Source organism: Lepus europaeus, chromosome 12, assembly GCF_033115175.1.
Source record: "Lepus europaeus isolate LE1 chromosome 12, mLepTim1.pri, whole genome shotgun sequence".
In the NCBI taxonomy this organism is placed as follows: domain Eukaryota; kingdom Metazoa; phylum Chordata; class Mammalia; order Lagomorpha; family Leporidae; genus Lepus; species Lepus europaeus.
In genome coordinates this window covers 104531756-104555304 of record NC_084838.1, presented here as the reverse complement: position 1 = coordinate 104555304, position 23549 = coordinate 104531756, and the positions used below count along the sequence as shown (strand labels likewise).

Below are 23549 nucleotides of genomic sequence, written 5' to 3'. Positions count from 1 at the left end.
AGAATTGAAGTTAGTTTTTTTTTAACTGTCTGATAAAATTCAGCTGTGAAGCCATCCAGTCCTGAGTTTTCTTTGTTGGGAGGGTCTTTATTATTCATTCAACTGCCTTCTTGGTTTTTGCTGTTTAGGTTTTCTGTGTCTTCATGGCTCAATTTTGGTGGATTGCATGTGTCCAGGAATCTATCCATTTCTAATAAGTTTCCTGGTTTGTTGGCATACTGCTCTTTGTAGTAATTTCTAATTTTTTTTTTATTTATTTATGAGGTTTCTGTTCTTACATTTCCTTTGTCATCTCTAATTTTACTGATTTTGGTCTTCTCCCTTTTCTGGATAATTGGGCCAGTGGTGTGTTAGTTTTATTTGTTTTTTCAGAAAACCAGCTCTTCATTTTGCTGTTCTTTTGTAAATTTTTTTTGTTTCAGTTTTGTTGATTTCTTCTCTAATTTTAATTCTTTTCTGCTACTAGTTTTGGATTTGGTTTGCTGTTCTTTTAGAACTTTGATATACATTGATAGCTCATTTATTTGGTGCCTTTCCAATTTCTTAATGTAGGCACCAATTGCTATAAGCTTTCCTCTTAACATTGCTTTTTCCTGTATCCCATAAGTTTTGAGAAGTTTTATTGTTGTCTTCATTTCTTTCCAGATTTTTTTTTTCTCTTTTGATTTCTTCAATGACCCACTATTCATTCAGGAGCATGTTGTTCAGTGTCCATGTGTTTGTATATATTCTAGAGATTCCTGAGTTGCTGAGACTTCAATTATGTCATGAAGTCATGTAGTCATATAGTCAATTCTGTTGAAAGTCTCATGCACTGCTGAGAAGAATATGTATTCTGAAACTGTGGATGGAAATTTCTGTAGACATCTGTTAGGTATATTTTTTCCATAGCATTGATTATCTTGTTTTTTTCCTTACTGATTTTCTTTCTGGTTGATCTGTCCATTGCAGAAAATGGGGTATTGAAGTCCCCCATTACTATTGTATTTGTGTCTATATCTCTGTTTAGATCTCTTAGCATTCCTTTTAAATACCCAGGTGCCCTGTACTTAGGTGCACATATGTTTATAATAGTAACATCTTTCTCTTCAATGATCCCTTAATCATTAAATAGTGACTTTTCTGTCTTTTTTGACATTCTTCTCCTTCAAGTGTATTTTGTCTGATATTAGGATGGCTACTCCAGCTCTTTTTGTTTTCTGTTAGCATGGATTATCTGTTTCCATCCTTTTACTTTCTGTCAACAAGTATCATTGTTGGTGAGATATATTTTTTGTAGGCAGCAAATTTGTTTTTTTTTTAATGCATTCAGCCAGTGTGTGTCTTTTAACGGGAGAGTTGAAGCCATTTACACTCAAGGTGACTATTGATAAGTAATGACTTTGCCTTGCCATTTTTCTACAAATATTTCTATTTTTTTGGGTTTTCTTTATACTTTTACTGGGAGGTTTCCTTCCTTTATTTCCTTTTGTACTGATCACCCTGTTTCTTTGTTTCTCTGTGTAGCACATTATTAAGCATCTTTTGTAAGGCTGGATGGGTGGTGACAAATTCTTTTGCTCACCCTATTTTATTGAAACTTCTACCTGAAATTTTGATATTGTTTTATTTTATTTTTATTTTGCATGTTTTATTTTGCGTGTTGTTCAACTTTTTCCCATACTCACCAGCATGTATCAGCATTTGATGTAGGACAAATGAAAAAACACAATGGCTTAACATGTAGCCATTTAATTTGTAATTCTGACTCAGTATTATAGACTTGCTTCCATTGAGGATTTTTTTTATGATAAGTATGGGATTAGAGATGAGGATTTGTTCATTTGAGAAACTGATTGAGTCTGGTGCCTTAGAGATGGCTTCACTTGATGGTATCTAGATTCCATCTTTTCAACAGGCAGGCCCCTGGGTTTTCCAGAAGATAGCTGTGTCAATTATGGAAACTCTGAGATGGAAAATACTTTACAATCTGTTTCTATCACATTTGCTGTTATCATGTAGTAAAGCAAGTGAAATGGTGAAATTTAGTCTCTTGTGAAGGGATGGATACAGGGAATGGTGCTATTTGGAATCATTACTGCAAACATGTACTATATTAAATACACATTATGTTTTTTTTTGTTCCAGTGCCATTTTAGCCAATAATGTGAAGCTGTAATTCACATGCTTTCTATAGATTTTGAGGTATGAAAAAACAAGAAATGCTCTAGTACATACAAATATGGAATCCTGTGTGGTACTTCTGCATTCATAGAAAAATAGTAAATCCAAAATAACTTTCTTTAGTGACAACATGTGTATCACTTTGATAACCTCATTTATTTGAACAATCACTCTTAAGATTTTAAGTTTTTTGTTTTTTACTTTTACATAATTAATTTACTAAATTATAGAAAATACTTTCCTTAAACCAATGATAACTTACTTCTCCTACATTGGTGCAAGGGCCCAAATACTCAGGCCATCTTTCACTGCTCTTTCAGGCACATTAACAGATAACTGGATTGGAAGTGGAGTAGCCAGGACTCAAATCATCTGTTAACATGGGATATCAGCATTGCAGGTTGAGCTTAACCTGCTGCACTACAATGCTAGTGCATTGGTTCTTCTTTTTTTTTTTTTTAAGATTTATTTGAAAATCAGAGTTACACAGAGAGAGGAGAGTCAGAGAGAGAAAGAGAGAGAGAGAGAGAGAGAGAGAGGTCTTCCATCTGATGGTTTACTCCCCAATTGGCCTCAATGGCCAGAACTGTGCTGATCTGAAGCCAGGAGCTTCTTCCACGACTCCCATGTGGGTGCAGGGGCCTAAGGACTTGGGCCATCTTCTACTACTTTCCTAGGCCATAGCAGAGAGCTGGATCAGAAGTGGAGCAGCCAGGTCTCAAACTGGCACTCATATGGGATGCTGGCACTTCAGGCCAGGGTGTTAATCCACTACATCACAGCACCAGCCTCTAAGCATTTTCCTCAGTGAGTCACAAGTGCAGATTGTACTGCAGATTTTCCCAAGGTTTTTTTTTTTTTTTTTTGGCAAATAATTCCATTGTTTTAATTTTAATTTTGTATAATGTTATTTCAGTTCTTCAGATTTTTATCAGAGTAATCATAGAAAAAGCCAAAAGCTGTTTTTTATTTTTTGTCTTACTTGAATTTTGTCTCTTATTTAAAGATATTTATGAGCTTAATATAGCAAGAAACTGATGGACCAAGAGATAGCTTCCACACACTTATTCACTCTCTAAATAACCATACCAAACAGAGGTAGGGCAAGACTGAAGTCAGGAGTGAAGAATGGAGGCTAGGTCTCCAAAATTGTGGCATCACCACTGCTTTCCCAGGTCTGCATTAGTTGGGGGCTCAAAGCAGAAACTGGCACTGGAAATCCAACCAAGGTACTCTGAGGTGTCTAGTAAACACTAAGCTAAATGCCTGCCATGTCTTTTAAAATATTTTTTTTCTGTGCCATATTGGAAGTGACTGTGAATGGTGCTTTCCTGGAAATTCTCTGTTCATTCCCATCATAATTTAACTGATAGTTTCTTGCCTTTTTCCCTGAATGCTTCTACATTCCTCTCCTTAAGATTGCTCATTCCAGGGTCAATCTTATCCCCCTTTCAGCCTGCTGTGCAGTTCCCCTTGACAGTTATGGCCCTTTGTGTTTGAAGCTCCTGTTTTCCTCCCGCTTGAGCATTTTTCATAGCCAATAGACCATAGGTTTGACTCTGTTCAATTCTTCTGTGTAACTTTTTAAACACTCAACAAATCTAAAATGAAACCACATCCTGCCTTCTTCCTTCATATCCATACACGAGATACACAACTATTAGTGTTGGTTTTGTGACAGAGTTGATATGTTGACCAGAAATATAATATTGCAGGTGATGATAGCATTTGAAGATCTAGCTATGTACTTTACCTGGGAGGAATGGCAGAAAATGAACAATGCTCAGAAAATCCTGTACAGAGATGTGATGCTGGAGACCTACAACAGCCTGTTCTCCTTGGGTAAGTGACACCCAGCAGATGCCCAGTGGTAACATTTTCTTGCTATTTGACAAATCAGTGAACACTTTACAAAGTTTAGTGATGGACTGGTATAGAATTTGAATCCATGAATAAACTACCATTGAGGAAAGGATTCAAATTGGAACATTTGTTACATAGCTTCTGGATCAAGCTGTAGTCCTTTAAATAACCCAAGATAATGATTTCACAAAGTCTCAAATTTTTTCCATTAATAGGGTCCTGCATTACCAAACCTGACTTGATCATCAAGTTAGAGCAAGGAGCAGAGCCATGGATGGTGGAAGAATACCTAAATGAGAGCCTTCCAGGTCAGTGTGCATATAATGGGCAGGGAAGCCAAACAGAAAGCCCAGGTTGTTGCAGTCACTTGTGGAGTGAATTAGAAGGTAGAAGATTTCTCTCTATGTGTCTCTACTTCTCTTGGTAACTCACTTTCAAATAAATAAAATAAACATTTGAAAAAAAATTCATGAAACTACACATGAACTTGTATAAGAATATGAAAATGAGTAATAATAGACTCAAGCAGAAAGTCATGAGATTCTGAGTCCTAAGGTCAAGTAACCTCATGGGTTTTTGTTGTGGCTCAGATTTCTTTAGGACTGGAATTTGGAGTATGAATTCTCTTATTTTTCAGTATCATTGACAAACAAAAGATAAGAAAGGCAAAGGAAATTAAGTTTTCTGTGAAAATAGGAGACAGTTGATCAAAAGTCTTCTGAAACTCAAATTATCAATTAGCAATATTTATACAAAGAATTGAGAGGGGATAACCAGGGCTAGGGGTTCCAGAATGAGCTAGAAAATGCATTTCAAAGAATGTGAACACATCCTTGTTGGGAGTTATACTCATGGTTGTATATTTTTTCTGTATCTGTTGTAGTTCTGAGAAGCTAAAGATGTCAGATTTCCTTAGAATGTGAGGGAGCTGTCATAGAATGGAGATAAAAGCAGAGTTTTTCATTTGAAAAATCCCACAAATGCTGTTTTCCTAGGAAGACTGAACAAGAGGCAACCATAGATTCAAATCCTGTTCCTTAAATGTGGTCCTGCTTAGAGTAATATAAACACATTTCACTTTTCTCCATCTACAAGTAAATGATCCAGCAAAACTCCCATATTTATGGTTGAAATATGAGAGGAGCACAAAACACACATTTTTTTATAAAAGTATACTGGAAAAAAAAGGCAGGAAAAACTAGTTGCTATGCAATAGGTGAATATTTTTACCAAATATTTGTCCATTCTTTAAATCTTATATAGTTGTTTCATGTTTATGAACAGAGTAATGTGGGAGGAGAAAAAGAGAGAAAGAAATCCTCTATTAACTCACTTGCCAAATGCCTGCAACACTTAGATCTAACTAGTCTGAAGACAAAAGCCTGCAATTCCAGCTAGTCTTCTCTGGTGTGTCACAGGGTCCAAAGCACATTAACCCTCATCTGCTGCCTCCAAGTTTACATAAGCAGAGAGCTGTATGGAAACAGAATAGCCAGGGCTCAAACTTACACTGTTTTGGGATGCAGGCATCCCACACAGTGAGTTAACACATCTTACAATAAAAGCAATTCTGCCATACTTGAAAAAATTGCAGGTAGTGAACATGTTCATGATTGAAATTGGAAAATCTGTTGGTACAATTTAATATATTAATGTATGAAAGAGGAAAACCATAAAATGGTCATAAATAAGTTTATTGATTTCATTAAATCTTATGCCACTTGGATAAAATGTAACTTCATTCTTTTTATATGAGTATGCCAGGAGAAACAGTATATATGACTCAGTGACTTTTTTTTTCTTTTTATTTCAGTTGCCATGAAAAGGGATGACATGATTACAACCAACCAGGAAAGTCAGGACAAAAATCTGAATCAAGATGTTATGAAAAATAGCAAGACATCAGCTCCCAACAGAGTTGAATTAAGAAAAATACTTAATTTAAGTTCAAGCCATATTCCAAAACTGTTTATCAAAAAGGGAAACTATTCAGGATTAAAACCTGAGGAATGCAATGTATGTCACAACAGGTATCTCCCCAGTGGGCCTGATCAACTACAGGCTGGAGAGACATTTGATGCCACTAAAGTACCCTGGGACTGTCTCCAGTTCTATGAGCCTCTCAGTCAGCATCACAAGATTCATAATGTGAAGCAGCCATTTGAACGTATTGTACAAGGAAAAGTCTTTACAGAAAAGATGTTCTGTAAATCTGAGAGGGTTCATATGGAAGACATCTGTAATAAATCAACTGTCACTGTTGGAGAGACAACTCAAATAGAAAAAGCTTACCATGAAAATTCCAACCTCAGTATGCATCAACAAGCCAACACAAGGGAGAAATTTTATGAATATATTAGGTATGTTGAACCTGTCATTTACCAATCACATCTTGCAATAAATCAGAGACTACATATAGAGAAAAAACCCTACACATGTAAACTTTGTGGAAAATCATTCAGTTCTAAATCCTGCCACACCACTCATCACAGTACTCACATACAGGAAAACCCAAATGTGTGTAATGAATGTGGAGAAACTACTTACAAGAAGTCAGATCTAATTACACATCAGAAAATTCACACATGGAAGAAACCTCATGAATGTACTGAGTGTGGAAAAGCCTTTTTCCAGAAATCATACCTCATAGCACATCAGAGAATTCACACAGGGGAGAAACCTCATGAATGTAATGACTGTGGAAAAGCCTTTGGCCATAAGTCAGATCTCATCAAACATCAGAGAATTCACACAGGAGAGAAACCTTATGCATGTAATGACTGTGGAAAAGCCTTTGGTCGTAAGTCATACCTAATAAGACATCAGAAAATTCACACAGGGGAAAAACCTTATGAATGTAATGACTGTGGAAAAGCCTTTGGCAATAAGTCACACCTCATATCACACCAGAGAATTCACACAGGGGAGAAACCTCATATATGTAATGACTGTGAAAAAGCCTTTGGCAATAAGTCACAACTCATAACACATCAGAGAATTCACACTGGGGAGAAACCTTATAAATGTAATGACTGTGGAAAAGCCTTCGGCCAAAAGTCAACCCTCATCATACATCAGAGAATTCACACAGGGGAGAAACCCTATGAATGCAATCACTGTGGGAAAGCCTTTGGCCAAAAGTCAGCCCTCATCAAACATCAGAGAATTCACACGGGGGAGAAACCTTACGAATGCAATGACTGTGGAAAAGCTTTTGTCCGTAAGTCACAACTCAGAATGCATCAGAGTATTCACACAGGAGAGAAACCTTATGAATGTAATGACTGTGGAAAAGCGTTCTGCAATAAGTCAAAACTCAGAATGCATCAGATAATTCACACAGGGGAGAAACCTTATGCGTGCAATGACTGTGGAAAAGCCTTTTGCTATAAATCATACCTTGTCTCACACCAGAGAATTCACACTGGGGAGAAACCTTATAAATGTAATGACTGTGGCAAAGCCTTTGGCCAAAAGTCAACCCTCATCATACATCAGAGAATTCACACAGGGGAGAAACCTTATGAGTGCAATGACTGTGGAAAAGCCTTTCTGTGCAAGTCAACCCTCATCAAACATCAAAGGATTCACACAAGGTTGAAACCTTATGAATGTAATGTCTGTGGAAAAGCTTTTGCCCGTAAGTCACAACTCAGAATGCATCTGAAAATTCACAGAGGGAAGAAACCATATCAATGTAATGACTTGAAAAATCTTTTACCCTCATTGCATATCATCTAATTAAATGGGAAGAAATCCTATGAATGTAATGCATTTCAAAAAGCTTTTATTCAGAAGTAACACTTCATAAAAATGAGAGAATTCACATGAGGGAGAAACCTTATGACTGTAATGATCGTTGGAAAGCTCTTTGCCAAAATCACACTATACAACATCAGAGAACTCACAAGGGGAGATTTGTGAATGTTATAAATGTGGGAAAGTCTTTTGTCAGAAGTAATACCTCATAACACATCATGGAATTCAAACAAGAGAGAGACTTTATGAATATAATGAATGTGGAAGGGCTTTTTTCCAAAGTCAATACAACCATTGTGACTAAGCCTTTTACTGGAAATCACACCCCATACAACAGGGATTGCCATAAAGGGGAAAGGTTATAAAGTTTATTATTGTCACAAAAAGCCATTTGTCAGAAATCAGTAATTATAAATCAGAGCATTCACAAAGGGGGTTTCTTAGGAGTGTAATACATGTGGAAATTATTCCCTGGAATTCAGGCTTGCATAAATATAGAATTCACTAAAGTTGATGTCCTTCAAATGAAGCAAATATGAGAAAACCCTTAGTCAGAAATTAAACATCAACAACACCAGAGAATTAATAAAGAAAAAAAACAATTTAATGAATGTGAAAAAATTTCCCTGCCACAAATCAGTTGTCAATTCACATGAAGAGACTCAGAAATGAGAAAACATTCATACATAGAAAAGTTTTGTACCATGAGTCATCTCTCAATTGTTAACTGAGAACTTGCACAAAGGAAAAATCCTATGAATGCATTACAATTGGAAAAACCTTTACTGTAAGGCAAACTTCCACAAAACAAGATTACAGAGAGAAGCTCTGAAAATGTAATGTGTTTAGAATTCTTTGCTGGAATCACACCTTTGCAAGTATTAGGCAATTCACATGATGAATTGTGATATAGAGTGGTTAACCATTCTTCAGAAATTCTTTTTCGTATGCAACCTGTAGTTTTTGTTTCTCATTGTGATTGGAACCAAGTATCTGAACTGTGCGCTCGTGTATAAATTTTGATAAGAAATATTTTTAAAAATTGCAACAGTTGAGCAACAGTTATTGCAATATTTATTTGGAATACCATCTTCATCAATTACAAAGTTATTTGATGAATAGCAGTTTTGTTGTCTACCCAGGATTCTTTCCCCACATTATTGTACTGCAAACCAGTGATGTGTCCATAGGCATGTCAACTGACACATGTGGCAGCCATAATACTGTACTCCAGCCTAGCATGGTGAGTATCATGTCCAGCAAAAGGGAATGAGCTTGTGGTGACCTGTGTACTCATGAGAAATTTCAACTTATCTGTGTGCACATCTGGATTAGACTACACTACCCAAGGTCTATTTGAATATTCAAGTAGGTATTGTTGCACACATCACCCTCATTCTTCACAGGGACAACCTCAAGTCTTAAAAATTGCAATACTCCTTATTTCCTGAATCTTCCTGTATTACTGAGTATATAATCCCTTTTAAGTCTTTCATTCCTGTTCCTCCTTTTCTAATTTTCTTTCCTCACTTCCCTATTGCCCAGAGACAAGAACTTGGAATAAATAAATAAATCTTTAAAAACAAAAGGAAAAATATTGCATGTATACTTGCAAAAATTGTGCATTCTCTTTCTGAATGAATTGAGGTAAGTGAGTGAGTGTGTGTGTTCTATGTTTTTTCAGTGTGTTTTACTTGTTCTATCCTTTATTCCAAGTGCTATATTGTCATTTTCAGGTACTGCTATTGTCCAGTCCACTCTGTTTATCTTTGTTCTTTTTTCATTAACTGTTCCACATGTTTCCTTAGAAATATGTGTTTCTGTAATTGTATTTTGACCATATTTGTTGATGTTTTTGTTAGACAAAATACATCTTATTTATATCCACTAATATCTTTTGTTTTCAAGTCCATTCTATCCAGTATTGGAATGTCCAGATAGTATAGGCAGTACTCTTATCATCGTTCAGATTTTTTTAAAAAAGTGTTATTTGTTTGTAGCAGTGGGTTCGTTTCTGAGAAGAGCAGCGTGGTGGGGGCAAGAGGCGCGGAGTCAACACACAGACCCCGGGAGTCCGGTGAGAGCAGGCTTGAGGCGAGCAGCCTGCAGACTCGTTTATTACAGTTGATACAACAGCTTATATAGCCAAGACCAGCCAATCTGGTCAAGGGGCGGTCTATACCCCAACCAATCACAGCCTGTTGCCAGGCAGTTTCCACAGCCATCCAATCACAGCCTGTCGCCAGGCAGTTTCAAAGCCATTCCTGACTAACTGACGCTCACTTGCCAGTGGCCACCTTGGCATGGCCTTCTCATTCCACTACATTTGTTTACTTGAAAGCCAGAGTTACAGAGAGAAGCAGAGGCAGAGAGTGTAATGGCATGAGAGCACGCTCTGTAATAGATTAGTAAAATGCCCACCAGTACCAACACTGAACTTAACAGTTTCTTCTGAAACAGTCCAATGTTCAGGACAACTTCAGATAGGCAAGACAAATAACTTCTTTTTTAAATTTTTTTTTAAAGAATTATTTATTTGAAAGGCAGAGTTGCAGATAGGCAGAGGCAGAGAGAGAAAGAGATCATCAATGTGCTTGTTCAATATCCAGATGGCCTTAATTGCTAGAGCTGCACCTATCCAAAGCCAGGAGCCAGGAGCCTCTTCTGAGTCTCCCACACAGGTGCAGGGACCCAAGGACGTGGCCGTCTTCCACTGCTTTCACAGGCCACAGATCAGAAGTGGAGCAGTCGGGTCTCATATTGGCACCTATATAGGATGCCAGCACTGCAGAGGACAACTTTACCTGCTACGACACAGCACCAGACCCATCATTCAGTTTTTTATTTATTTTTTTGACAGAGTGGACAGAGGGAGACAAAGGTCTTTTACCATTGGTTCACCCTCCATTGGCCGCTGCGGCTGGCGCGCTGTGGCCGGTGCACTGCGCTCACCCAAAGCCAGGAGCCAGGTGCTTCTCCTGGTCTCTCATGCGGGTGCAGGGCCCAAGGACTTGGGCCATCCTCCACTGCACTCCTAGGCCACAGCAGAGAGCTGGCCTACCGGCGCCCCGACTGGGACTAGAACCCGGTGTGCTGGTGCCACAGATGGAGGATTAGCCTATTGAGCCGCAGCGCCGGCTGCATCATTCAGTTTTTTTTTTTTTTTTTGTTAAACTTTTATTTAATGAATATAAATTTCCAAAGTACAGCTTATGGATTACAATGGCTTCCCCCCTCCCATAACTTCCCTCCCACCTGCAACCCTCCCCTTTCCCGCTCCCTCTCCCCTTCCATTCACATCAAGATTCATTTTCAGTTCTCTTTATATACAGAAGATCAGTTTAGTATATATTAAGTAAAGATTTCAACAATTTGCCCCCACATAGCAACACAAAGTGAAAAAATACTGTTGGAGTACTAGTTATAGCATTAAAAAACAGTGTACAGCACATTAAAGACAGAGATCCTACATGATATTTTTAAAAAACTAATTAATTTTCTATGCCATTTCCAATTTAACACCAGGTTTCTTTTTTTCATTTTCAATTATCTTTATATACAGAAGATCGATTCTGTATATAATTAGTAAAGATTTCATCAGTTTGCACCCACACAGAAACACAAAGTGTAAAAATACTGTTTCAGTACTAGTTATAGCATCAATTCACATTAGACAACACATTAAGGACAGATCCCACATGAGATGTAAGTACACAGTGACTCCTGTTGTTGACTTAACAATTTAACACTCTTGTTTATGGCGTCAGTAATCTCCCTAGGCTCTAGTCATGAGTTGCCAAATCTATGGAAGCCTTTAGGGTTCGCTGACTTTGATCTTATTCCAATAGGGTCATAGTCAAAGTGGAAGTCCTCTCCTCCCTTCAGAGAAAGGTACATCCATCTTTGATGGCCCCATTCTTTCCACTGGGATCTCACTCACAGAGATCTTTCATTTAGGTCTTCTTCTTTTTTTTCTTTTCCATGGTGGGACATTGCCTTTTAATAACAAGGGGAAGGGGCCAGTGCTGTGGCACAGCGGGTTAACACCCTGGCCTGAAGCGCTGGCATCCCATATGGGTGCTGGTTTGAGTCCCGGCTGCTCCACTTCTGATCCAGCTCTCTGCTATGGTCTGGGAAAGCAGTAGAAGATGACCCAAGTCCTTGGGCCATTGCACCCACATGGGAGACCCAGAAGAAGCTCCTAGCTCCTGGCTTTGGATCAGTGCAGCTCCAGGTGTTGTGGCCAACTGGGGAGTGAACCATCAGATGGAAGACCTCTCTCTCTCTCTCTCTGCCTCTCCTCTCTGTGTGTGTAACTCTGACTTTCAAATAAATAAATAAACCTTTAAAAAATAATAAGCGGAGTGCAGACGTGAGACAGCTCACCCACTGGTGATTAAGCGGCAACAGTGCGCCCAGTCCCCAGCTTTCACACTGACTGTGGAGGAGTGTAATAACAGGATTGGGTGCTGAAGGGGCAGCTGCTGGGCAGAACCATCCTGTGCAGGTCATTTACACCTACTTTTCAGAGGCCCTGGCACCCATTCTTGGGAACCAGATCAGCACAGAGAGGCAAAGTATGGCCCCGTGGTTTTTCAACTATGCACACCACGTGGATCTAGAAGGGAGGCTAAGCTGTGGGTGTTCATTATCAATCCCAGGAAATCCTTGGAGTCTTCAAATCCCAGGAAAGACCCATGTGGGGGCCTCCTCCTGCAGCTCTCCTGGTGCCAGCAGTGGCGGAGGGGGCTCCACACTGCAGAATTGAAAGTGCTTCTCTGTTGCCATTCACGCTGTCACAGGCAAGAACAAGGAAAGCACCAGAGTCTGGCAGGGGTCCCTGTCCAGGTGTCACCAGACTGCTGGTGGTCCTACAGTGTGGGTGGAAGGACTGGGCCCAGAGTGGACCCAGGAGGTGCTGCCTGGGGTGGTGCCAGGCCCAGCCATGGAGCCAGCCCCAATGTACATAGCACTATGTTGTTGCCCGAGGCAGAGTGTCCCTGAAGTGGATCCAGCCGCAACCATGCCTGGTCCCAGTTGCAGCAGAGGACAGTCACCGTCTCTAACTCCTTGTCTCCCCCTGCTCCCTACTCCACACCGCAGGCCCTGGCTCTGAGCATACTGGCCCCACCACAGCCAATTCAGAACAGGTACTTGCATGTTTTGGGGACATGCAGGGCTCCCCTAGAGCGGCTGCCATGCAGGGGTGTGAGGGACATGAAGGTAGAAGGACCTGGTCCCTCTGAGACCGCACCCAGTGCTGTGTGAGCACAGCAGTGAGCAGGGCCTGGGAGGCAGCTGGGGCACTGAGGCACTGAAGGTCCCCAAAACACAGATGGGACTCTGCAGGCAGGGGCACCAGCAGGTGGCCTGGCTGGGGACAGAGGGCACGTGCGCACAGCCCACCTGGGGAAGGAGGAAATGGGAAGCCTGGGAAGGCAGCTGAGTTGCTGTCCTGCAACACTCTCAGCCTGGCAAAAGCCAGCAAGGCTCCTGAGGAGGCAGAGGCTGGTGCCAGGGGGCACTTCAAAGCTCTCTTCCTGTTTTATCCCAAATGCTGCCCACCCTCACCACCTTCACTGGGTCTTTTTTTTTTTTTTAAGATTTATTTATTCACTTGACAGAGTTACACAGAGAGAGGAGAGGCAGAGAGAGAAAGGTCTTCCATCCACTGGTTCACTCCACAACTGGTTGCTACAACTGGAGATGGGCTGACCTGAAGCCAGGAGCTAGGAGCTTCCTCTAGACCTCCCATGCAGGTGCAGGGGCCCAATGACTTGGGGCAATCTTCCACTGCTTTCTCAGGCCATAGTAGAGAGCTGGATTGGAAGTGGAGCAGCCGTTACTCAAACCTGTGCCCATATGGGATGCCAGCACTGCAGACGGCAGCTCCACTCGCTAATGCACAGCACCAGACCCTCTCCCTGGGTCTTGTTCTGATGCCCTAAGGCGGTTTTAACCCCAGATGAGGAAATTTAGAAGAACTGTGTAGCTGACTTGTAGATGAATCCACATAGAGTTTCTTTTCAAGTTTGAGGATAGGACAGACCCCATTGTGGGGCAGGGAACATCCCATCTGCAGGCCGTACAAGGCCCGTGGAATCACTTGATCTGAGGGGACTGGAAATGCATAGTACATCCATCACAGGCTCATTTTGCAGTTGATCATTTTGTACAGCCAGAGAATGAGGTTATCAAGATCCAAATGGTCCTTGCCAGCTTAAAAAAAAAAAAAAAAGGTTCCTCTTCCTCGTCCCTGGCATCCTTGCATCCTTGCTAAAACAGCTCCAGCATGTATGTATAGGTAGCAACAGTGTGGTGCCAGTGCTGAGCCCCTTCTCACTTCCCTCTGGTGCTGAGTAGGGAAGCATGGTGCAAGCTGGATGGGTCTGGATGTCACACAGGTCTGGCTCCAGGATCACTTGCCATTCTCTGTGGGGTTCTGTCTCCGGTCAGCTACCAGTCACCCTGCAGGTCAGGTGGAGGAGGCTCCTTTGGGAGCCACCCATGTGCTGTGTGCACCCCCAAGGTCCAACTGACAGGTAAAACAGGTTCTATGCTACCTGTGGGCTGGGCCAGTGAACTCCACACCTCCCTCGTACCTGGTAACCTATGTGGCCTTTGAGAGTGGAGGTCCCCAGATCCAAGATCTACTTTCCACAAGCAGGACTGGCCCTTTCTGCTCCAAGAGGTGGCAGGATGTCTGCAGTTTGATATTCCCTGAGCTCCTGAACCATAGTCACTGCCCTTGGGTTCCTAAGAAAGACTTTCTCAGCATCAGAACAGCTAAGAGGGTGGGGGTCATGCAGAATCTTGCAGCCTGCTGCCCCCAGGTAGAGTAGAACAGAGAAGGTGGGGGGGAGTCATCAGAGCCTGCTTGAGCATACCTCAGCTCCAGGGCCACCACCAGGCACAGCCAGAGGCTGGCAGGAGTCTCACGGGACCTGGGCCATATCCTGGCATCAGCACTAACTGAGGTCACCCTGTCCCTGCCTCTATGCTGAAGGCACAGGACTCAACCTAATGGAGCCCCAGCCCTGCAGTACCAGGGTCCTGCTGAGAGATGACAGCACAGGAGAGGCCCCACTTGCTGCCTTGATATTGATGGGGGGGGGCAAGGTCAGTCCTATCTGCCTCAGAGGAGGCCTGGGCAGGGTCAGGACTTCACTGGGGAGGGGATGAGTCCCTGAGTAGGGTCTCAGTGCAGGAAGAGTAGCAGGCTTCAGCTGTCTCTGAAGGGTGCAGGAAGGAGAACCCCATGGGTATAGTGGGGAGATGCACATGGACAAGGCACCATGGGAATTTCACAGCAACTTGTGAAGTGTGGCGTTGTCACCACCTTTTTGCAGGTGAGGACACTATGGCTGTGACTCAGGTCCATCTCTGGACATTGCTGCTGGCACTGCTCCCATGGACCATGGATCACTGGCCTCCCAGGGTTCTTCTGCGCTCATGACAGCTCATGACTCTGTCTGCCAGCATGCATTGGCTTGGCCTTGAACCAGTGGGTATTTAATTTTCTTTTTTTTTTAAGTTTATTTATTTAGAGATAGAGTTACAGAGAGAGAGAAGTAGATACAGAGAGAAAGGTCTTCCATCCGTGGTTCACTCCTCAAATGGCTGCAGCAGCCAGAGCAGGGTCAGTCTGAAGCCAGGAGCCAGTAGACTTTTGGGGGCAGGCTGAAGCCACCCTAGAACCCCAGGCTGTCAGCTTAGCTGGAGCCCCAAGGCAAATGGAAATAAGGTGCATGGAGTGGGTGCCACATGCATCTGCCTTCATCTTCTGAGTTAGGGGAGAACCCTAGGCAGCCAGTCCAACTCCAGCATCTTATCCATCAGTGCCTGCCTGCCTCCTGCCTACTTCTCACTCCCAACAGTGAACTGTTGCTGGCAGCACTGTGTTTTTAGACAGACATCTTGGTTGGATTTGGGGGAGAAGCACAGCAGGCTTACAGATAACTGGGTGCACATCCTGGCCCCCAATCACAGCTCTCTCTGAGGCCACTGCTCTTCCCTCTGTGGCCTGGACTCATCACTGTCACCTTGCATTCCCGGGCACTCACTGAGGACTCAAGTCTGACTCTCTGCAACCTTGCCCCTGCCCTGTCTTCTCAGGCCACAGAACAGAAGGGATTCCTCTTTCTCGTAGGTAGGACCTTAAAGATTTGAAGATGGCCACCAGCCCTGCCCCCTGCCCACTCTCCAGGGAGCCAGTTTGGTGGTCAGCAGCCCACCTATTGACATGGCCAGTCAGAAAGCTGGATGCCTGGTCCGCCTCCTCACTATGCAGCTGTTAAGCCATGTCTTTCTCATCCTGTGAGCTGATGCCTGGGACCAGGTCTGACATTTGACACCTCTCATCTGTCCCTGCTCAAGTCACCCCCTCAACTGCTGTCTGAGTCCAGCTTTCTGGGGTCTTTAGAGCTTCTGATTCTTTTATTTGCATTCATTTATTTGAAAAGCCAAGCAACAGAAAAAGACAGACTGATCTTCCATCTGCTGGTTCACTTCCCAAATGCCCACAGCAGCCATAGTTGGGCCAGGCTGAAGCCAAGAGCCAGGACCTCCAATCACATCTCCCACATGGGTGGCAGGGGCCCAAGTACTCGGGACCATCATTTGTTGCCTTCCCGGGATGCATTAGCAGGGAGGTGGCTTCAGAAACAGAGTGAGGACTTGAACCATTGCACTCTGATATGGTATGTGGGCATCCCAAGTGGTGGCTTTAGCCTGCTGCACACCTGCCCTGAAGGTCTCGATTCTCAGTGTAGCCTTTTGAGCTCTGTCTTCAAGTACTCACTTTTCATTGACTCAGTTGTACCAAGAATGGCTGTTGTTCCACCACCAACTTTCACGTACCAAGAGGAGCCTCCTGCACACTGTGTCTTCAAGTAGCAAATGATGCACCCCTTCTTGTGTCATATGTCAACTGAGACAGACCAGCTAAGGCCATTTCCTCCAGAGAAGTCAGGTTGTTCAACACATCTGGTGCTCCACTCTCCCTCCTTTCTTGTCAACAAGAACTTTCTTCTTCCCTTTGCAGTTACAGAAAAGAGGTCCTCCCTTGGGCCTTGTTCAGTGGACCTTTGAAGTGTTTGAAGTGTGTTTGGAGATAAACTATGGGCTCAGGCTTCCAGAGGATGGCCTTAGTCCTCTTCCCTGCTGCATGTCCCCATGCTACCCTGACTGGCAAGTCCTGTGCCTTGTAATCAGCCTGCAGTTTGGATGGGTGGGGACTGAGGCTTTTCCTGTCCCCAGCCACAGGCAGTCAGTGCTTGCTACTTGGCCACAGACACTGGACAGGCCACACCTTCCTGAACTGGCCCTACTGGGTGCAGTCTGCTTCTGCAGGATGGAGTGGGGCTGGAGCTGGGATTCAGGATCCTTCTACCCATCAGAGATTTTCTGTAGACTCCTGAGTACTATAACAGGAAAGCCTCAGGTTCACACAAAGCCTGGCCTGGCCTCTATGTGTACAGGCACATGTGCATCCCAGAGACATACACTGTGGCCCAGGGAGTGCCTGGGGCGCATGGCAGAGAGACTGGCCCTCAGCCTGGGTCTTCTGTCCTGGTCCCAGCCACTACGGCACCATGGGGGCAGAATTCCCGTTTTCCATCCAGATCTCCCTCTAGCCTGTCACCCAAAGTGGAATACCTCTGCCCAAGTGTCAGTTAGGTGACAAGGGAGTATGATCTTTCCAAGTTAACCTACCTCTGCTCTCTGTCATGGCCCTAAGTACACTCACTCTGCTTTGGCAACATGTTAGAAAGTGTTTCATGCAGCCCCAGCTGTTGGAATCTCCCTGTCTGTCCGATGTGCTTCCTTCTTCCCTATGTTTGGGCTTCTCAATGCTGTGTGTGTTTGTGTTTCTGTTGGTGGTCTGGCTTAGCCTGTAGCATCTCTCAGAAGCACACATCATGGCTGTGATGTGTACTGTGTTGCTCATTTTCTCGTGGTGACTGGGCTTGTGCTGTGAGTGTCCACTGGGCCCTGTAGCAGTTACTGTGCAACAATCTGTCACTGATGGAGGCCCTGGTCAGTTCTCAAGTGTCCCTCTCCTGGCTAGCCAGGGGGCATGAGATAGTCACAGTGGAAAAGAAAGAGCATCTTGCAAATGCTTTTCTCTTCATTGCACGCGGGCAATTAATTTCCAGTGTTCACCTCTCCTTATAGATTCTTGCACCACGTGCCTGTGTAGAGACGACTTCTGCTGGTTCAGTGGAGCCTGGGCAGGAGGCCTCGAAGGGAAGTGAAATTGCAGACAGACAGGAATTTCCCCATCTCAGAGTGCAGAGCACTGGGAAGATGGTTGAGCTTGTGTGCCTAAGAAAGAATAGTGGTAAGGCCCTAGCAGTTTGTAGGGCCTGAGGGTTGAGAGTTCTTCACACTCACGGTTCCCAAGAGTGCAGAGTGGAAACACACTCCTCCTTCCCCCTGCCACCCCAAGACTGGCTCTGACCCTGCCCTCCCCTACATCTCTGCTGATGGGGTGACTGTGTTACCTGAGGCTCCCAAGCAGGATATGGAGAGAGAAGAAGAGAGAGAGGCTGTAAGTAGTGTTTGCTCAAAGTCCCTACTCCCAGGGACCATCCTGGGTGGGAACCTGTTCAGAGAAGAGACCATGGCTGGACCCTGAACTTGGTTGCCTAGTAATGAAGAGAAAAGTTCAACACCATCCTGGCTGTGTTGAGGGCTCCAATCAGTGTGGGCTAAGGCGAAGGGCACCGATGCTATGGCAGGACACACAGGGCCCAGCAAGCTGTCCCTGTTATGGCCGTGTCGGAGCAGAGAACACACCGAGAGACAGGCTCTTATGCAAAAAGCAAGTAGAGTATTTTATTCACCAGCCTACTGGGGTCGCAGCGTCAGGAATGTGAGCAAGCGGAGCAACCCTAAGTACAATTTACATCAGCTTTTTATAGTTACTTGGGCCTTTCAAGCCAATCTATTTGGTTCACAAAGGAGGTAAGGGCGTTTTACAAGAACAAGGTAAGAAGGTATACATATGCAAAGTACAGATAACATCAGGCAAAGACAAGATTTACAACAGGGTAGGGCAGGGGTCGCTCTCACCATACATTTCCCAAGGCTGAATAAATCCTAAGTTAAACATTTTAGGAACAGACAGGAAGATCAGAGAGGAGGCTGCTCCTGTGTTTCACCAACTGGGCGCCTGTAGAGGTAAACAGGTTTTGGTGGGCCGTTTCCCACATTTCGATGTTATCTCTTCCTGCCTTGGCTCCATTATGCCTGGTCAGTAGAATAGGCCTCTACCCACTTTGAGCCAGAAATTAGAAAGCAGGTCAAAGGTTGCTCTAAAAATGAAGGGTAAAATCAAAAAGTAAAACTTACGAAATAGGGAGAGGGGGGTCTACTATCTTTAATATTTCTTCATCCCCACCTGAGGCCAGTCTCCAGCAGCAGCTTCTCTTCAGGTGAGCTCAGGGCTGTGCTCAGATGTTTCTGGGCTAATTTACCTAGGCCAGGCTTCTTCCTTTGGTGGCCATGCTTTGAATTTAAGGATCCTTTGAATTTGACAAGGATTAAAGAGGGGGGAATAAACAATCTCTGCTAAGGAAAAGGATTTTCTCTTTGCCACCTTTAAAAAGAGAAGTTGGGAAAATGCTTTTCCCTTTGTAAATGTCAGTGTGTCTGAGAAGCAGGCAGGGTATGCAAACCACTGCTGCTGCTGCCACTGCAGCTGCCACCACCACCACTGTAAAAGACACACACACACACACACACACTGCCTCCAGCTCCAGTGCAGACAGATCATATGCAGTCTAAGATGACCAACCTGGACATTCTCCCACAAGACAAAATGTAAAACATATGAATTAGAACTAGTAGGGTTTTTTTCTACTTGTTTATTTTTAAGATTCATTTATTAGGGTCAGCCACCGGCATCCCATATGAGTACTGGTTTGAGCCCTGGCTGCTCCACTTCCAATCCAGGTCCCTGTTAATAAATACATAAAATCTCTTTAAAAATAAGAGCATAATTCAATTTTTAAAAAAGGATATATTATAAGGAACAAATTATATAAATAAATTATATATTATATATAATAAATATAGTATATATATATATATGTGTGTGTGTGTGTGTGTGTATTTGAAAGGCAGAGACAGGAGAAGATCCACTGGTTCACTCCCCCTGAAAGACTAACACCTGGGGCTGGGTCATGATGAAGCCAGGAACCTGGAAATCCATCCTGGTCTCCCATGTGGGTGGCAGGGACTCAAACACTTGGGCTATTATACACTGCTTCCTTGTTGCCTTAGCAGGATGCTAGATAGAAAGTAGAGTAGCCAGGGGCTGGCACTGTGGCATAGCAGGTAAAGCTGCCACCTGTAGTGTGGCATCTCATATGGGCACTGGTTCATGTCCCATCTGCTCCATTTATGATCCAGTTCTCTGCTATGGCCTGGGAAAGCAGTAGATGGCCTAAGTGCTTGGGCCCCTGCACCCACGTGGGAGACCCAGAAGAAGTGCCAGTCTCCTGGCTTCGGATCAGCCCAGCTCCGGCTGTTGCAGTCATTTGGGGAGTGAACCAGCAGATGGAAGCCCCCCCCCCCCTCTGCCTCTGCCTCTTTGTAACTTTACCTTGCAAATAAATAAATAATATATAAATAAATAAATCTTTAAAAAATTAGAGTAGCTAGGACTCCATTCAGGCACTCCCATAAGGAAGCTGCCTAACCTGCTGTGCCCCCAACATCCACCCTGTCCAAGATCTCCCCTTTAGGTAAACAGGAAGTTTAACAGCAGGCACAGTTCCCACCTCTCACCCCGATGACTGTACCCAGGACTGTGCAGAAGAACGCAATGTCAAGGTCAGAAAGGACCTTGACTAGGTCAGCCTTCCCTGCTGAAAGATGGGGTCCCAGAGCCCGAGACAGCCTTGAGGTCCTCACTGCCTCTGTGCTCTAGCCAGCACACCACTTACTGTGTGAATTAGTCCCCTAGGACAAGGGCATGGCACCAGGGAGGGTCATGAAGGCACACACTGCACTGGCATTGACCTTTGCGGGCTCAGAGGGTGATTTTTGTTGCAGTTGTCCCAACCCAGGACCTTGTCTCAGCTTTTGATTGTGGCGGGAGGGACTGGTGGTGCCCTGACCATTTGCTGGGGGAAGTCACCTCTGCAGTGAGAGTATGCCCCAAGCTTCTGCCCCCAGTGTCAGTGGGTGAACAGGAGCATGTCAGAGGGCCCCTGTGCTAGCCTGTAGCCACTTTGTATCATTCAGTGGTTCCACTTCTCACAAGTGAATGGACTCAGGTTTGGGATTTTTTTTTACATAGAGAGATGGACAAATAGACTCAGACACAGATTCTGTCTGCTGGTTTACTCCCCAGATGCCCACAGTGACCAGGGTTTAGTGGGGGGTCTGGGTTAGACCAGGAGCTGGAAATTCAGTTTACTTGAGTGGCAGGAACCCAGCTGGCTTGAGCCAACACCACCGCCTTTTGGCTCTACATTAGCAGGAAGCTGGAGTCAGGAGCCTGAGCTGGGACTCAAACCCAGGAACTCTGGTTTGAGGTATTTTAGCAGCTAAGCTGAATGCTCCCTGGGCTTGGGTTTCAATATTCCAGCTATTGCTGGAACAGCTTAACAGGAGCGAATGGGGCATTTTCACCTAAGAGCCCATGAATCTCAGCATTACAAAGAGCCCGGAACCACAGCTGGGGCCAGCCCTGTTCAGGCTGTGAGCACCACAGGGCGGTGGCAGGTGCATCCCTCTCTGCTTTCTTCTGCCTTCTCTTCCTGCTATGTTAGAGAGGTAGAGATCAGGCCAGTCAATTCAAAACACCAGTAACAGATCAAGTAAGTGTGGCTCCAGCAGCATCTGTCTCCTGAGGCTGAGCTCCCCTCGCGTCATAGGGGCTGGGGTGGGAGGTGTAGCTGCCTGAATTTGGTATTGCCCTGCCTTTTTCTAGCTAGGTTTAAAATCTTCTAGTAATTGTGGGGCAAATTATGGCTGATGGTAGACAAGGAAAGTGCCTTGGGCATCCTGGGGGATGCTTACCTCTGGTGCTCTCAGAACAGGTAATGGTGGGATAAATCCCCCATCACTTGCAGTGCTCCTGCCTCTCCTCTTACCTTGCACATGCTCACATGCCCATCTAACATTCTCTCAGGTGCTGAACTGGGGTGACTGAAGACAACCTAATAGACCTGGGTCCCGGGTCTCCAGCCATGGGGAGCCCAATGGTGGGTAGCACAGTGCCCCCAGTGTCCCTCTCTTCCCAGCTTGCAGACCTGGGTGAGTGACTCATATTGGGGGTTGCGGGAAAGACTTAAAGAAAGCACCAGTGTGTCCCTGGGTCTTTGTCAATTGCACCTCTCTGAGTCCATAACTCTGGCCCTGGCACTTGATGTTTAGCCTGTGTTGTCAAATAGGCTGGGGGGCAAGTTCCAAGGGCCTAGAAATTGTTGGCTTCTTGCAGAATGGCATAGCCAGCTGTGTTCTCACTGGAATATGCCACATGGATGCAGCGATCTCCTTTTGTATGTTCACTGGGCCAAGGGTGGCACAAAGGTTTCAGGTTTGAGAAGGATGCTGTAGCCACATCAGAATCCAGAAGATGAATCTGTGATTGACAAACTATAGCTGCAATTGTGTCTTCCTCAAACTGTCTAGGCAACCTAAGGCATTCAGGGTCTGACATTTAGAAGGAAGTCATCCTTTTTCCATGGTTCATTCGATCTGAAAGACCGTCCATGACTCTGGCTGCTTTTGTCACACTGGATGGCACCAATTTGTGACAAATAACAGTGCTGATGTTGATGTAATTAGCGAGTTGGGCTCGGAATTCTTTCCTATAATTTGCTGGTACCCACCTTCTTCCCCACTAATCCATTTCTGCCTTCATTTCAGCAAATTAAGCTTTTGTCAGTGGCCTGCCAGTTGCTGTCATCCTAGCTGTAGCTGCTCTTTCTCCATCAGCATCAAGATTTTCCCACTGACCCATCCCATGTATGGCCACCAGGTTTAATATCTAAAATTCAAATTGGAGCCTGCTGCTGCCCCTCTGTTAAGAATTGTCTGGTGTTCCCATGTACTCATGCGTCTGCCATTCCAGCCACTTCCTGCCTTCCATCTCTCCCCATGAGGCTGGGTCCCTTACCTGGCCTTCCAGCCTCATGCATTTAAAGTTGCCTCTGCCCCTCCTCCTGCAAATTCAAGCTGGGCCCCACCAGGAGCAAGATCAGTACTGGACATTGAGGGCGCCTAAGAAACAGTGGCTAGATGCATAAATGACCCTAGTCCTTAGATATCATGAGTGGGTTAATGAGGAACACGTGGAGAAAGGGGCATGATGGGAAATGACTTATGCCCTGGCCCTCAGCCCTGCCTTCTCACACCAGCAGGGCCCCTGCCACTCATGATTACCCCTTGTTTCCTTGAGAAGCATGTCGGGAGGAGGAGTCAATGGCTGTTCTGTTCCTTGTGTGCGCCCTAATGTGTCCCAACTAGAAGGGCTGTTGTCTTTCTCATATTAGCTTTTGAATTTGTATAACCAAGGGTGTAGTGTTGGAAGTTGTTTTAAGAAAAGGAGAAGTTTCAAGCAACGGAATGGAGTGAGCTACATATGCACTATTTTTTTTTTAACTTTTTGACAGGCAGAGTGGACAGTGAGAGAGAGATAGAGACAGAGAGAAAGGTCTTCCTTTTGCCGTTGGTTCACCCTCCAATGGCTGCCGCAGTTGGTGCGCTGCAGCCGGCGCACCATGCTGTTCCGAAGGCAGGAGTCA

The 23549-nt window shown here is 44.4% G+C and overlaps 1 protein-coding gene across 2 annotated transcripts in view; it reads left to right on the top strand.

Moving 5' to 3' along the window:
• LOC133772075 (zinc finger protein 260-like) overlaps nucleotides 1-9642 on the top strand; it is a 59683-nt gene extending 50041 nt beyond the window's left edge. The window contains exons 2-4 of one of the 2 annotated variants that reach the window (XM_062208658.1): nucleotides 3879-4005; nucleotides 4242-4334; nucleotides 5840-9642. In XM_062208658.1, the coding sequence (XP_062064642.1) occupies nucleotides 3882-4005; nucleotides 4242-4334; nucleotides 5840-7767 (2145 nt within the window). In that variant the 5' untranslated portion in view covers nucleotides 3879-3881 and the 3' untranslated portion in view covers nucleotides 7768-9642. The remainder of the gene's footprint in view (nucleotides 1-3878; nucleotides 4006-4241; nucleotides 4335-5839) is intronic. The other variant, XM_062208659.1, reaches the window with a different exon arrangement.
• The last annotated feature ends 13907 nt before the right edge of the window (nucleotides 9643-23549 follow it).